At 34.0% G+C, this 18,079-nt stretch overlaps 1 protein-coding gene across 2 annotated transcripts in view; it reads left to right on the forward strand.

The window, feature by feature from the left end:
• DPP10 (dipeptidyl peptidase like 10) overlaps nucleotides 1-18,079 on the forward strand; it is a 671,828-nt gene that overhangs the window by 563,431 nt on the left and 90,318 nt on the right. For both annotated transcript variants that reach the window (XM_056117572.1, XM_056117573.1), the window contains exon 8: nucleotides 15,710-15,830. In XM_056117572.1, the coding sequence (XP_055973547.1) occupies nucleotides 15,710-15,830 (121 nt within the window). The remainder of the gene's footprint in view (nucleotides 1-15,709; nucleotides 15,831-18,079) is intronic.

Genomic DNA, 18,079 nt, shown 5'->3' on the forward strand with positions numbered 1-18,079 from the left:
TAAAGATGTCTTAAGAGACACCATTTGGTGGTTTTGTTGTTTTTGTTTTAGGGCTACACCCTGAGATGCCTCCTATTCTCAGAACAGTGCTTGGAGGAATTTGTAATCCTTAGGCTCCCTTAGGCAAAGTAGGAGTTCAGCCCAACTATCTATCCAATTTGTTTCTACTTTCAGTTTTGGCAAAGAGAGAAAAAAACACTAAGAGATGGCACGGGACAGAACAAAGCAGGTTGTTTTTGTGGTGGCAGTTCTTTTCAGGTAAAGTGAAAGATTAGTAAAACTAAATTTGCTAAAGAGCCAAGGAGTAGTGATCATTGTTGATCAACAGATAACAGGGTGGAGTAAGGATTGTTGGAGGCAATAGTTGCAAGCTTGGGATAAATTTTGCCAGCAGGAGTAACTGACATGAGAGATATCCTTGATAAAGCCTTTGTAAGGCTTTGTAATTAGTTAATTACTAAATTTAGGGTTAAGGAAATTTTAGTGTTGTGGTTATGGAATCCTTCAGAAGCTTAATGGTCTTTGGTTGGATTAACATATTAAATGCATTTTGTTGCTTGAGTTGTTATGATGAGTTTCAAACTTGCAGTTTATGTAGCCTAAACAATTTTGAGAAAATAAACTTTAACTTTTTTTTCTCAATTCTCATTTTCTTCCTCTTATATCCTCTTCTCCCTTTTTATCATTAATTTCAAATTCCTAAAAAAAAGGCTTTTCAGGAAGACTGATTTCAAAATTATAATCTAATCTAATTATGTTTTTTTAAAATATATTTTGTTATCCCTTTTCCAATTTAAAAAAAATCAAGGATGTTGATTGGAGGCATCAACTAAGAATTTCACTGTGCATTTTTGATACACCTTCAAGAATCATCAAAGAAGACTTAATCTGCCTTTTCAAGTAGAGTCATCATGCTCTGTATAAACATCAGCTGTTCTATTACTATCGGTCACTGTTTTATCTGTCCCAAAAGTAAAGTTCTATGTACATAGAAGTGCATACACTTCATAGCTTTGTGAAAAGTCATACAGTATCTGTTTCTTTTACCTGTTCTATCTACTTCTGAAAAAAACATTTTTGGAGGTTTCATTTCCTTCATTTTTTTATTTTTTTATTTTATTTATTTATTTATTTATTTTTGCTTTTTGGGTCACACCCGGCAATGCACAAGGGTTACTCCTAGCTCTGAACTCAGGAATTACTCCTGGTGGTGCTCAGGGGACCATAAGGGGATGCTGGGAATCGAACCCGGGTAGGCCGCTTGCAAGGTAAATGCCCTACCCACTGTGCTATCGCTCCAGCCCCTGCATTTCCTTCCTTTAAACTTGAACAGAGAGTAAAAAAATGATTTTTGAGATCAATTCAATGTTAAATTTGTGATTCAAGAATCATTATTGAAATTCTTTTCAGAACACTTTGTCCATTCTTTTATCCCTTTAATGGACTGATACTATTTTCATCAGTCTTTTGATGGAAATAGCATTCATTGGAATCACTCAATGAAATAAATTAATAGTTGTTAAGAAAAAGATCCTATTTCGGTATAGAGTTTCTCTCCATTGAAAAAAAAGATTTTTATTATATCTATCTACAGTCTGCTCCACTTACTCTCAATTCATAAACCTTTGCCTTGCCATTGCTTCTTCTTTTCTTTTTCTTCCTTATATGAATCGTGTATTCAACATCTGGTAATTTCAGCCTGCTTTTATTATGATATTTTCTCTGCTTAAATTTTTGTTTTGCCTTTTCATGTTCAGCAAAATTGACTGAAACTAGAGCATTGACTAGAAAATTTGCATCATGTAAAACTACAGTATACCCTCCTGTCCTTCAGTCTCTCACTCATATTCTAGTAATGCTGTTCAAATACTACATAATAGAAATATATTGTTTTGATTTAAAATTTACTTACATTTATTATTCTAAATCATGCATTCATTGACATAATATTGAAATTTGATCCTCCTGTTTATAGGTGTGGTATAAAATTTTTAACACTGAGAAATTATAAATAAATGAGCTATAAAACATCATGCCTCTATGCGTATCCACTAACACAACTTATCTTCTTTTACCTTTAAGCTTTTATAAGGAAACTTACATATGCTTTTCACCTCCAGTATAAAACACATAGTGCAAGGTTATTTTAAAAATAAGATTAAATGTTTAATATCATTGGACATTAGCATTTGAAAAGTTTTTTTGAATCAAAAAGATATATGTCTTAACTGTAAGGTAGATTTCTATTTGTCAATGTCTGACCTTGAAAAAATAGTAAGGTGAAGTACAGAAAAAAGTATGCCTGTAATTGCAAGTTAATGAGATATACTTTAGGATGAGATTTTTCTTGTCATATAGGTGGATTAATAGATGATCTAAAGAATATACTAGCGCAGAGTGTTGGAAAAACTTGACCTTCATGTTCTCTGAAACGACAAGAAATAAAATATTATTTTGAATGTATCATCACAGTCAAAGCACTCCACTTTGTTACTTGTCATTATATACAAACCAAGTGAAAGATGGTCAGCAGTCAGTATTATGTTGCAAACAGCCAAACATGAACTATGTAGAATCAAAATATTGTTTCAAACACCTATTTAGATGCTTTTATCCACAAGTTTTATCCAGAAGTTATTATGGAAAAATATGTTACACTTAGAAAAGCACCATAAGAAGGTTAGTTATACCTGTCCCTTCTTCCCATTATAACAGGTAGATTAACTGATACATGAGAGATAGTCATTTCTATAAAATCTCACAGGGTGAAAGAAAAAGAAAACTTATTTTAAGTGTTTTTTTCCACTCTCGAACCAAATTCATGCTTGAATGACAATGATATTTTATCCTCACTATCTCATCGGCTTAATTAATTTTTAAGTTCATAAGAACATTAACTGGAATAAAATTAATTCTGGATCAAGACATTTCATTACTAAATTTACATTTCTATGGTTACGTTAGTGATAAATCTATTTGGGAATGATAAAGTTTAAAGTGTTTGCATCTTTCAGTACTTTAAAAACACCCAATATTTCTTGATTTTTGGCCAAGGATGCTTTGAAATTGCATGAAGTGGAATATAGTGTCTAGAGCTGTGGGGAACCGTGCATTGGAGATAGCAAAGGCTGGTTCCACTTTCTGCATTTTTCAATTTATTTTCTTATCAAGACACCCATAAACTGGAAAGCATTAGACGCAGACCCATTGATAAGCATATAAAGAATTCGTTTTGATCTCCCTCAACTCTTCTATATGGAATCCCTGAGGAATTTTGAAGGAGGGTGAGTCAAAGACGGCCAAAAGGAACAGTTCTGCATGTTATCCTATGGCATCAACATAAAGAATACATAAAATCTGAACTAAGCAACAGCATCCTTGAGGAACATAGAAGAACCATAGATCAACTCTTTCTATGAAAAATGCAGAACTATGGGCAACTTTATAGCTAAGTAATGTTTCCCTATATGGGAGATGGGAAAAGCAGAGAATGGAGGAGACTAGGGACTGGTATGCTGGTGCCAGACACAAAACACCAACCTAAGGTGACAGCGTGATGAAGGAAGAATGGAGTGAATAACTATCTGTATGCAAACACTTTCTAAAGTGAAAATAGACTCAAATCTTACAGATTCCATCACAGAGTATTGCCACAGCTGCACGTGTGGGGAGAAGCCATTCTCATGCCCATCAGCAATGCTCTCTTGTTCTGCTCAACCATATCACTGCCTCAACTGGTGTGGACATGCTTCAACTTTACAGGACCACGCCGGGGCACTGGGTGCCCAGATTTTTCACATAACTCAATATTGTTCTTTATTCACTGAGTCATCCCTTCTCAGGCCATGGTGATCCCAGTAAAGGGGCAAATCCAGAGTTGGCCCAGATTAGGAGCAGCCATTCCTGAGTTGACCCCTATCATAAGGTAATAGCCTTGGTTTCACCCAGAAAGATTCACACCTCAGAACCACCCTACAGGTTTTAGCTGCTATATAATCTGACCCACTTGAAGCTGTCTGTATAATCTTACATACTTTGAGCTATAGCCATCTCAAAACCAAAGAAACTTTCCACAATGCAGGGACATTAGACTTTGTATTAGACTTATCAGAAGACACTGAATGTAGTGTCTCCACTGAAACTACTGTGTCAGAAAGAGACAGAGTACTAGGAATACAGAGTGAAACTGGGTGGAGATCTTCCTAGACCAGAGATGCAAGCAAGCATTCCCTCCTGGGAGCTGCCATCCCAGAGGCCACAGGAAGCAGCAGGCACCATAGAAGTGTGCTCCAGGAAACAGGTGCCAGGGAGATAATTTAATTAATCTTGGTTTGACCTGGGGTGCTGGAATCAAACCTGATGCAGTTATATGCAAAACAAGTACCCTACCTGCAATACTATTTCTCCAGCCTCCCAAAATTCATGTTTTCTTAATTTGCTAATATTTTATAAATTCTGCATATCCCTTCATATAATTCAAAATAATTATATGAATGTAATTTAAATAGTTTGATAACCTGTGACATTTGGGCTTTGGATAAATCATGTGCCGGTTATATATTTCTTCTTTAATTTCTCTGCAGGAACATCTCTGGGATATAGATTAAATCATTTAAATCATTTATGTCACCTTTGCACCAGTACCTGACACACTCAAGATAGAATCACAATAAGAGAACTCTCATCCCTTGACATTTGCAATTACTCATTTCAGGGAGCCCTTTCAAAAGAGTTCTTATTTTGTAAAACCTTTACAGAACAGTGTGCATTTTTAAAGGATTGAAATATATCTCTTTGTGTCTTAAATTTATAATTATGTAAGTCATTTCCCAGTTACAGGCCCTTTCTTTTATTCCTACTTTTTTGCTGGAGGAGGGAGAAGGGAAGAAAAATGGATCTTAGATAAAAGTATATCAGGAGAAATATACAGTACATTGTGCACTAGACTTGCACACTGCTCGCCTAATTTTGAACCCCCGAACCCATATGGTTTCCTCAGTACCACCACCAGGATTGATTCTTGAACATACCAGGAATAAACCCTGAGCAGAGCTGGACATGACCCAGAACAAAAAAAAAATTTAAAGAAAAGTTAGCTGCAGAAACTAAAGGCAAGTCTATTCAATGTGATGCAACAAAAATACGTCTCTAGGTAATGCAAGACCGTAACATTTATTTCATATTATATGGTAAATCCTTACACATAATATGCATTTATATGTCTTATTATTTATACATCTATACACATATATGCATATATATGTAGATGATAGAATGATACATAAATAAGTTAGATACATCATATGGAATTATTAAGTCACACTATTATGAATGTTATACTTATGTAAAAACTGTTACAAAAATTTTCAGAATTATATTACCGATCAGCTTGCCCATTGGAAGTTCATAGGAGTCCCACTTACTTTACCAGCTTGCCAATATTTATTATTGTCATTTTAAAAACTATTTTAATTTTAAAATCAATATACTAAGGCTTTTATTAATTGGGTAGATTTTTACATACTATCTAAAGAAACACACTTATATGAATCCAAATGAGAGCATTTTAATTATAAATGTTTATTTAGGGATTTTTCTCAAGGTCAGAGATAGCATAGGATCTATCACTTGCCTTCCATGTTAGCTATCCAGGCTTTATTCCTGGCATTGGATATGGTACCCAAACCCCACTGGAGTGATTCCAGAGTCCAAAACTAGAAGTAAGCCTTAAGCAACATCATTTCTGACCCCAAAACCAAAACAGCAAATTTTAAAAAAAATAAAGTTTACAATTTAATAAAATTACACCCACTAATAGAATGTTTCATGTCTATCATTTTTATTTTTAAATGCATTTTAATTGTTTTGTAGCATCGTATATTCTTCATGGACTTTAAGGTGATTTATTCATACAATCTTTTTTACTGATAAAAAGAATATATATTTATAATCATGTTTTGATACAGTTAACATTAAAATACTTCTAATATTAATGTATCCTCATAATTATTGCAAATATCTATAGTCTGTTTAAGCAGTTTATTTATAGCATAATACTTGCTTTTAAGTTTTTTTTTTATGGGAGGGAACACCTAATGGTGTTAGTGACTTATCTCTGACCTGTGTTCAGGAATTACTCCCAGCATTCATTTTGGAACCTTATGTGGGGCATTAAGTGTTTCTGTGTATAAAATCATTTCGGCTGTGCAGAAAGCTATTCCCCTACACATTGTAATATGTCAGACCCCTAAACATTACTTTTAAAGATTAAAAATAGCAAAGTTACCACCATTTATTATACAACCTCAACTCTTTCACTATTTATTAAATTGAATTTGAATAAACATGTTTAACTTGGTATAAATTATGTAAGGCATTATAAGCTCAAAGGAGTGAAAATTTAAAATAATGTAAAATAATAAATTTTGAATTCACAAAATCCACAAAATTTTGAATCCAGTTTTGTACCAGGAAATATGATGTGTTTGAAGTCTGGTTAATGGCCCAGGAGCAAAAGATAAGGTTATGGTTGTCTGATATCCTAAATCTATTAGAGTACTGAAAGTAGTGGTAGCTGTACATGAGTTAAGGTGACATGTAGTATAAAACCACTGCAATAACTAATTATGGAAAGTGAAGATCAGAAGAATCAAAATTAGTTTACTAAAATATCAGCACAAGAATATATGAACATATTAGACATAAACAGGATGTCTTATTTTAAGAATAATGACTTTATTTTGACAATTATCAACCCTATGAAGCAGAATGTTTGAATTATTTTCTTCCAGCAGTGTCTAATTGCGTCTATTATTTGATTGCTACAATTATTTTTCTAAATATTTTCTAATACCAATCAAATCATTTGCCTGCTTCATAAATAACCCAAAGCTATCTAGTACTGAAAAAAAAGGGCTTATACTATTTTATACTATAAATTATACTTATACTATTATACTAGCACTTTCATAACCTGGTCCTATTTCCATTTTTAATGCAAATAGTGGTAGATAGAGTTAATTGATATCCTATAGAAGTATCCTTCTAATATTTCCATAGTTGTTCTGCTGTTACTTCATTGTTCCTTCACCTGGGTATCACTACCGCTCTATTCCCCTCCCCACACACACTTAAACATGTTTTACAAAGTTGTTCGTGATGATTTATTATAGGCATGCAATATTCCAAAATCACTGTTGCCTTCCCTCTGCCATTGTCTCTATTTTCCCAACCACCCCTCAAGTCTACCCCCATAGCAGGACCACATGATTTGTTTTAAATTACTTGTCACCAATAAATGTCTAATGAAATGATCAAAAATATTTCTGTAGAAGAAAATTTTTTGAAAATTGTATCTCACCATGAGGGCATTAAATCTTTGCCTGGGGATTTACTAAACTATTGCAAGTTAATGCAAGTTAAGCTTTCTATGTTAATGTTTTTGTTCGTGGAAATTGGCTTCTGTGTTCATAACATCACACTCAATCTGCTGTGATACTATTGGAATATCAGAGTTGGAGAGCTGCATCTGCAAGCTTCAGCAGTTAGTCCTGCTGAAGGCATGAGGGAGATATTAGGGGGTGGGAGCTCCTGCCATGGCTTTGTTAGGGCAGGAACTGGCCTGCTCACTTCCAACATCACCCCGGAAGTCTCAGCCAGGAACAGGTACTCGAGAAATTTTTGCAACTAGTTTTTCTTTTTTAAGATTTATTTATGAGTCTCTGGAACAAGGGTGGCAGATTAGACTTTGTGCAGGCTGTGGTGGGACATCTCCTCTAGTTTATTAATCTGAGAAAATCATTTATTGTTTTGAATGTCACGGTGTAAGTGAAGTATTTCTTGAAAGTGTCCATGAATCAACTGTTCTATTTCTGCCATTCTTAAAGATTGGCTTTCTTTTTGGTGTTGTTGTATTTTAGAGTTTTGCCTACTAAAACTAAGATATTTGACAACAGTGATGTACCTTTAAATTTTTTATAGCTCCAGAGACAGCAGGGTACCTTCGAATAACATATTGTAAATTGACTTTAGATGATTGGGAAATCAAACTATTTTGTTTATGAAACATGCACATGCGAAGAACCTACCTATTTCAAAATCAGTATTTTACAACTAGGAGTGATTTCTCTCCATTTGAATTTCTTTTGCATTGTCACAGCTGAGGTAAAGGGATGCCGTTGGCATCTTATATAATAGTAGTAATGTTATCACTTATTCACAAATAACAAAACAGAATTCAGCAGCAAAGAAATGTCCAATTCTAAATGTCAGTTATGTCAAGGTAGAAAAATTATTATTGCAATTAAAAAACATCTTTATTATAATCTTGAAAATTAAAAATACAGCCCAGTTGAAATTGTATGTGGTTGTAATATATATATACTTATCAGAGATTTTCAAATTTGGCCATACTGAATTTTAGGATTGAATAATTATTTTGGAGCACTCTTGGTCATTTTATGATTACCAAGTGTAGGATGAAGGACAAAGACGAACTTTTAATGACAAATTTAATTAGGTAGACAAGCATGTTGATTTTCAAGGATGCACACCTGAAACTTACACATTATTAAAATACAGTGTTGCATCAGTAAAAATATTTTAAATAAGGAGAATAAAAAATAGCTCTTGGGCTGAAGCAATAGAGCAGGGATTAAAGTGCTAAACTTGCACGCTAATGACCCTCATTAAATTCCTGGCACCACCTATGGTCCCTTTGTACCACCAGAACTGATCTTGGACCAAAGAACCATTCTCAATACCATAGGGGTAGGAAAGCACAAATATCTGAGGCCAGATCAGTAGTACAAAAACTGATGCAACTGGGTGCTTGCGTTGCAAGTGGGTGTTTGCATTGCTTGCAGTCAACCTGGGTTCAATCTTTTGTACCACATATGGTCCCTCAAACCAACCAGGAATGATCTCTGAGTGCAGATCCAGAGTAAGTCCTGAGCACTGCCTATTGTGACCCAACTCCACCACCCCATAATCTAGTGCTCATGTAACCGGCATACTAGACTCATTTCTGTATCTCCATCATTGTACTCATTAAAATTAATGTTCATTTGCAAATACAAATGCACACCTAATTATTTATGGAGTAGATACATTTACACTTACATAGAACATAAATGTGATCAAGTTCTTAAATATATTTCCCAATCACTTATCTTTATATATTCTATCAAGTGCGTATTTAACTAATATACAAGTATTAAAGTGTGTATTTAACTAATATACAAGTATTAAAAATCCTCCACCCCTCTCGGAGAGCCCGGCAAGCTACCGAGAGTATTCGATATGCCAAACACAGTAACAACAAAGTCTCCAATGGAGACGTTACTGGGCCCGCTCGAGCAAATCGACGATCAATGGGAGGGCCTTTACCTTTACCTTTACAAGTATTAATAGTTAAATTATACCTCTCATAGGTATATGACAAACTTCCTGTGAGACAGGCTTGTTGTGCTGTCATGCAAAAACTACTACCAGAACCAAGTGTCTTCCAGTTTCTAGCTAAGAAACCCTCCTGTTGAAGGAAAGTAACTAGACCCACCTATCAAAGAACCTGAAACTGAAACAATTCATTTTCAGTGAAGTTTTAGAAATGTAGATTCTAGTCTTCATTACTCAATTTACCACCATAATCCCTGCACTCTCTTTCCAGTCCTCTGGTCTTTTCTTTGAAAAGCCAAACTTCTCACACAGATACATTGCAACAAAAAGGCCTGAAAGCATGGATGGGTATTTCTCACCCATAAATGGCTGACTAGTTGACTGCTGAATACGTTGAAACTTTATAAAGTTCAGTTTGAAGAATACAGTTTCAGGGTCAGAGAGGTAGGGTGCGTGTATTGCATATGTTCCCATGGGTTCAATCCCTAGCACCCCTTATTGTCCTCTGAGCATAGAGCTAGGAGTAAGCCCTGAGCACTACCAGGTGTGCCCCCCCCAAAAAAATACAGTTTTGGAAAGTGAATTACATTTTTTTAACCATTGGCAAGGATAGTAAACCTATCTCCCTGATCCCCTTGGTTAATATAATTTTGTAACATTTTAGCTGTGGGTTTTTATTTAGCCATAGTTTTTATTTGGCTTAGTTATACTCTGTGAGTGTTTAAGTTGGTGGACCAGTGGTGAAGCTTGATTCCAAGAATGGAAAATGCCACTCACAAGCAGATCAGGCACGGTGGTGATGCAGGGTTTCCTAACATGGACATCATCCAGTCTGCTCTCTTGTTTTAGAGAAATGTCTTCCTTTACATTGATGTTTGTATTACAGAGCCAGGAAATTGCCATACTTTTTGCCCCTGACTTCTTAGTTAACTGGAACATCACTTTAAAAAACATTTTTCCCCTCTTGTTTAATGGACCACACCTAATGGAGCTCAGGGCTTACTCCTAGCTCTGCACAAAGAGATCATTCCTGGCAGACTCAGAGGACCATACAGACTGCTGGGAATTGAACCCAGGTTGGCTATAGGCAAGGCAAAACATAAACTTTTCTCCTGCATCTCCCCCTCCAAGTTAAAAAATATATTTCCCCTTCCTTTTTTTTCCCTCTTTTTTATTTAGCACAGCGGTAGGGAGTTTGCCTTGCGAGCAGCCGTCCTGGCGGAGCCAGGTTCGATTCCTCCGCCCCTCTCAGAGAGCTAGGCAAGTTACTGAGAGTATCTCACCTGCCCGGCAAAGCCTGGCAAGCTACCGTGACATATGCAATATGCCAAACAGTAACAAGTCTCGATGGAGACATTACTGGGCCCACTCAAGCAAATGATGAACAATGGGAGGACAGTGCTACAATGCTTCTTAATTCATCAATCTCTGTAACTATTACTCTGTTGCTTACTAATTAATTACTGAGGGAGATACAGTAAGCTTACCCTCAGGAAACCTTTTTGTTTAGGATACTTTATTCTTTAATAAAGCTTTAGCCCTACAGAGTGTAGCCAAAGGGGCCACATCTTTAATCTTAAAAGAACAAGCTCTGAACCAAAAGAGGAAAGCCTCATCTATCTGTTGGTAAGGTTCCGGCTAGAATAAGTTTTTGTGACATTGCCATTGTATGATTCTCGAAAATGAATCCATACTGAAAAACTTTGTATTTTTGCCTTGCTTTTATAACTTGACAATATGTCAATGACACTCCTCCAAGTCAAATCATGTTTCTTTCATTTATTCTCCTGAAAGCCTGATTTGTCCTCCTGATGTTTTGAAACAATGTGGATGAATGATAAGCATTTCGGAATCTCATGTATTCTCTTTGACTCTTTTATTTGGCCTTTATAAACACCGCTGGCATAAACATCACTCCTTATCATTCTCAGCAGTTGGTGCTAAGAGATAAAGATCCAAGTTTGGGATTGATGATGAAACAGAATATATTTTGTTTTCATTTGCCATTAGTGTTTCCCAAATGGCCATAACACTTTGTATTTTCACAACCAACATAGGAAATGTTCCTTCTACCGTAGGCCTTCCAGCAACATTTTTGTAATGTAGGATAAATTTAGATTATTAACCCCCTCCCTTTTTTCCCCAGAAAATAAAGCCACAGTTGGTAGCAACCCAAATACTAACCCCAATGTGACTACCTCAGAGACCTTAATCTATTACCATATGTGGGGATGTTTTAAAATAATATTCAGTTTTGTAGTTTGAAGTTTTCATAAAAGTCACTCAAAATAGTGATTCTAAAATAATTTTCAGTATTAATTCAGTTACAGTATATCTAACCTTCAATTATATTCTGTTTTAATTTGTTATTCGTTTTATTTTAAGCTGGCAAAAGTTTGAGAGTCTGTCTTTGTAAGTTTTTATCAAACCTCATCTCTAGTTGAATCAGTCATAATAAGCTATTTTAAATTGTGAGTATTCTCAAACCCAAACTCCTAATGACTTTTGACTTTGAATATTCATTTCCTCTTATATGTTCATCAAAAATTCCCTAAGGTTGGGAAGGGGGCTTACTTAATTTATTCTCACAGGAATTATAATTTTCTGAAGTATTCACTATCCAAGCATTGCCTACTGGTAAAGCGAAGAACAAAGAGGATAGAAAATTGATAATTAAATTTCATGCTTTCTGCCAAGAGGTTGCCCAAATTGAATTCTTTCATTTGGCTATGAACAATATCAACTAATAAATATATTGATTAGAATAATTTTTAGGCTGCATTATATATTCCTCACTTTAGTGTGAGTCAACATTTTGATTGTCTTCTTTTTTCTTGCTGTTGACTTTGCTTATTTTGAATTGTTTTGTAAGTATATTAAAACATTGGTTTTTACCGCCCAGATATTGTCTTTAGAAATATCTTCGAGGACTATAAACTATTGTCTAAAAAATGAGCAAAAATAAACAAACGGGACTACATGAAACTGAGATGTTTCTGCACTGCAAAGGATAACGACTAGAATAAAATGACACTCCACTTTGTGGAAAATAAAACTGCTCACCACATACCTAACAATGGGCTACTGACCAAGATTTATAAGGTACCCCTAAAACTTAGTGAAAAATAATAATAATTCCTTCAAAAACTAGAGCGAATTAAAAAAAAAAAAAGAAAACTGTGAAGAGTTGCTGAGTTGCTGACCAGACACTTCCTCAAAGAAGATGTACAAATGGTCACAAATTAAATGCAGGCTTCATCATTTATCATCAAGGTGATGAAAATCAAAGTGACAGTAGGATATCACACCAGTGAGAAAGACTAACATAAAAATAATAGATAAAATCAAAATTAAAATGAACCCCAAACAACCAGTGTTGGCAGGATATGGTGAAAAATGAATCCTCCTCCTAATTTATGGACTTTTTTGTCTAGTTCAGTTTTATGGAAAGCAGTATGGAGGCTTCTCAAAAAATTAAGAATTAAGCTTCTATAGGTTTCAGAAATTAGGCTTTGTATCTACAAGATACCCAAACAAAACACAACCCCCACAAAATTGTTAAGATTATCTGTACTCATACCCATAGCGGCAGGACTGTTGACAGTACCTAAGATTTGGATCCAAATGCTCAAAACAGATGAGCAGATATTGCAATTGTAGTTTATGAACACGATGGAATGTGTATTCAGCTATTAAAAAATATGAAATCTTGGAGCTTCCTGGAACTTGGATGACACTAGAGGGTACTATGCTTAGTGAAATGAGAACACAGAGAACATGATCTCTTATATGTGCATTATTTTTTAAAAATAGTAAGAAATAAACAAACAATGTCCAAGGAAAACAGACTCTGAGAATCTGCCTACAGGATTGAGTTTGCTAAGTGGAGGATGGGGGTCATGTGTGAGGGAACCTGGGTAAAGTGGAGAGGAATGCTGATTCTTTGGTGGTGGATATACTGTAGCAATAGTATGCCCCTGAAGCATGAATATTAACTAATAATATTGAAAATCATGTTATCAAAAAGGATGGATTTTAGGAATCTAGACAGTGCACTGATCTATAAATTTAAGAATCAAATCATCAAATAACTATCAATTCCTATTTGTTGTACTATTTAGGTGAATGATTGAATAAATTAATTAATGGCATCAAAATTATTATTACAGTTTAATCAGTGGTTTTAAGATAAGTGACATCAGCATTTGAAAATTTTATAATGATTACAGTATACTCAAAACTCTTAATAATTGCTATCAAATCCAGTTTAGTTTCATCACCATGTCCATATACTACCTGGGAATATATTTTTGGTTCTCATATTAAGTTATAGGCTAGACACTATTACTTGTGATTTGAATTTTGAGTTAATATAATATGAAGGAAATCACTGGTGAATGACAATATAGTGGTAGATTTTCAAAGTACATTTTTTTGAAGGCAATAACAATTTCTTTTTATAACAAAAGAGATCTTATAGATATTTCTTTCTATTTCAGCTCTCAAAAATGATACTGAAATTCTGATTCCATGTTTCTTCTTTTACATTGAAGCAGATGTCAATTTCATATGTATTGTGAATATAATCCAATCTGTTCTTCAAATATAAATGTAATTACTGGTCAATGGCTTTTAATAATTTTTACATCTGCTGGGACTGTGGTAGTTTTATTAATTATTTTGACATAAGGTTTTTTTTTCCCCTCTTCAGGAAATTAAAGATTTAAAACAATCAGTACTTGAGATTCTCTCTTCTATTTGTAATATAACTGCATGTGCTTAAGTAGCCTGGGTCAGATGACCAGAACTTTTATTACTCAGAAGTAATAATGCCACCAACCTGAACAACAACAAAAAAATTATCTAGGGAAGAATTTGCCTATTTAATATGTCATTCAAAAAGCAATCCATTCTTGTATTTCTCCTCTGGACTGATTTTACTTATTATGATCTCTTCTAGTTACGTTCAAGTTATCACAAAAAAGCTTATTTTTTGTTATAGCTGAATTTCATTATGCATGTATGATACATTTTTGTCATCCATTTATCTGGCATTAGGCCCTCGGATTGTTTTCATATCTTGGATAAATCAATAAATAACACTAAGCAAAGTTCCACTTCCCCCAATGTGTATTGACACATGATGTTATCAACAGATGATTTCATTTGATATGTTACAAACTAGGTTCTCTGAAAATTATATCATCACGTGCACTAGAAGGTTTTAATTCTTGGCAGCAAAATTATGTTGAAATGTAAATAATTTTGACCCACCGGAAATGATTCCCAAGAAAAGAGGGAGAAATAAGCCCTGAGCACTGCAGGGTGTGACCCCCAAAACATGTGGGTGATGTGTTTGTGTGATGTGTGTATGATGTGTGTGTTCCTTTTTTATTTTGAATGCTAGTTTGCTAAAAGTGTTAACTTTTGAACAAAGTGAAATCATGTGCAGTCATCCTTGATTTGTGTAACAAGCACATGCTTTGTGTCTTTTATATTTCTCATTTCATTTATTCTTCACAGAAGATGTTTAGAGTAGTGTTGAGTCTAATACACGTTATTAAGATGAGGACATAATTAGAGATGTTAAGAAAAGTATTAGTCACTTGAATTTTACATTTAACCTGTCTGATTATGAAGCTATTCATATTATAAATTAATTTTTAAGATATTATTTTTATAAAATCAGTTTGTATGATTGTATTTGTTTTAATTGTACAATCTCATGCCTTTCCAAATATATGTTACCATGTCACAACCACTTCCAAAATACCAATATGTTTCCACCACACTAAGCCACTGTTCATATTGCCTTTGGTCATTCCAATTCCTGGTCAATCCAGTAACCACAGTTCTGCATTATGAATCCATAGGTTTGTTTTACGTTGGCTTTTTATGTTCCTGTGCTTTGATTCTCTTAAATGCTATTAATCATTCAGTTCTCTGAAAGAAAATAAGATAGAGTTTTAGTCATTAGTCTCTTAAGTATGCAAAATGTCATCTTAAACTCAAACCTAATTATGTGGTATGACAAGATATTATGAAGTTTCAAAACATTGTTCTTAAAAATATGGATTTTTGACATACACCAAGTTCTATGCAATTTCCAGATGACAACTTGATATTGACATTAGAGGGGAAGAAATAGACATTAATAATTGAAAGCAAGGTGAATATATGCATTACATAAATTGAAGAGAGGAAGAAGTTAACCATTTTTCAGCTATTTATCTGTAACTATAGTAGCTATTTTTAATGTCTACTCAATCTATTAGGATAAATTTGTTTGTTTATTTTACGTTTCCTTATCCAGATTTATATTTTTGAAAATAATATCTACTATCAACCTGATATAAAAAGCAGTTCGTTGCGATTGACATCTTCGGGAAAGGAAGGAATTATTTTTAATGGGATTGCCGACTGGTTATATGAAGGTGAGTGGAATACATTGTTTTCCAAAAAATGTAAATGACATTCTTTAGTAGAAAATATTTTTTAAAATATGCTCATTCAACAGAAACACATATGATCATTTTTTCTCTTCATTTCCTCTCAAAATTCTCTTTATGCTTTTGAATCTTTTGTTATATTCATATTTTTATTGATTCCAATTTACATATACTCATCTTGATCCATGCATGGTATGTATGCATATTTTTACTACTAGGTGGATTTTATTTTTAGTAATAATTAATAATAGAAAATGAACAATCACCCATGAGGACCATGGCTGAGGGTCACTTTGGAGGTTATGAGGCATAATAATTTTGTACTTTGAAATCACAAACGTTAATGTTATTATGCCATTTTATGTAATCACCATAAATATTTAAAAGGAATTGTCACTTTCACTTTCTGTGAAATTGGTTGGGTTTATTTTCTGACTCTCCTGAATTGAAGAACCAAAATTTTTAATGGAGTACAAGTACATGAAGAGTTTAAACCGTTACATCAATTCTATTCTGTCACACATTAATGTCACAAAGTGATGAAAAGAAAACATACGTAATATTTTACACTAACTTGCAATAACTCTCGAATTGTTTTTCAGTAAAACTTTAGAATATTAAAATGAAAGTGGTAGTAAAAACAGCTATTCAGATTTATTTAGTAAAAATTGCCAACTGAGTTATAGGTATATGTAGAAAAATGTATGGTGGAAACTATGGAAGTTCAAAACCTGCATTTAGAATTTTGGTTCTGTGGTACTTTTGGCAATTCACATTAAGCTAGAATACTATAATTTGGCAAAAATTACAAAACTAAGCACAATACAAAAATAATGTTATTTATTGAGTATATTTTAAAATCCAGTACTAATACAGAGATATTTTTAAATATATATGTATACATTTGCTCGAGCAGGCCCAGTAACGTCTCCATTGGAGACTTTGTTGTGACTGTGTCTGGCATATCGAATACGTCACGGGGAGCTTGCCAGGCTCTGCCATGCGGGCGAGATACTCTCGGTAGCTTGCCGGGCTCTCCGAGAGGGGTGGAGGAATCGAACTCGGGTCGGCCATGTGGGGTGCGTGCAAGGCAAATGCCCTACCACTCTGCTATCGCTATACATATAGAAATATTTAAGAAAAGAAAAGAAAAAGTGATCAGTAATTGATTTTTACATTCAACAGTTGATATTGAAGACCAGTTGTGTACCAGGTACTGAGATTCATCAAGGGAAAAAAATAGAGCATTCTGAGGATGTTATATCAAAAGATTTGGTTTTTTTGGGGGGAGCTTTTATACTAAAGATGAAACACTGTAGCCATTGATGTTTATATGTATATAAATGCATATATATGTATACAGAAGTTTTTATGTCTATTGTTTATTCTGTTACATTCCAGCATCAATAATTTTAGCACTGCATCTTATCCTAAGAACAACCCCATGTACCAAGCTGATTGTTGCCTCTGAGTTCTTCTGGGTGACATGCTCAACTTAAAAAAATAAATAAATAGTTACAAAAATACACCTTACATATATTAAGTAGTACTATACTATGGAAGTCAAGTTTGTTTGGTACCGCTGAGACTTGGGGAGAATATGATATTTAGAGAGAATGTGTGACTTGGGCATGAACTCAAAACTCACGACTGTCTGAGTTGAATGTGTGTCACTTGAATAAATGACTTTAAAAAAACAATTACATATAGTACCTTCTATCTTTCCTACACTGCGATAGACTTTATGAGATCGAAGCTGTTAACATTTTATTCACATATTTCCTCAAATCTGTTGTTCATGATTTATCATAAGTGTTGCCTCGTTTCATAAAATTGGGAACAAGCAAATGAATGACAAAGTATAGGATAAACATCTACATAATTCAGTTACCACTTATTCTTTCTCATTACCCAGCCCGCTATCCCATCTTTTGCTTTAGAAGTTCCATGTGTTTGTTTTATCTTTTGCTGTCACTTTGCTTGTCCATCATGCAAACAGCTCCAAAATTTTTAATATTTTATTTTCAGTTTCAATATATTTACCAAAAACAATGATATCCATGGGAAATGTGTCTGATCTTTAACACATTATGTGTGTGATGTGTTAAAGAGATTTCTTCCTCATTACTTTATAACAATCAGTTATAATAAAAGTTACTACGCTTGGGAGACGCAGGAAGTTAACCACAACATTCTCATTTTCACTTTTCAGTTGATATTCACCTAATATAAAT

Source organism: Sorex fumeus, unplaced genomic scaffold (assembly GCF_029834395.1).
Source record: "Sorex fumeus unplaced genomic scaffold, SorFum_2.1 ptg000035l, whole genome shotgun sequence".
Classification (NCBI taxonomy): domain Eukaryota; kingdom Metazoa; phylum Chordata; class Mammalia; order Eulipotyphla; family Soricidae; genus Sorex; species Sorex fumeus.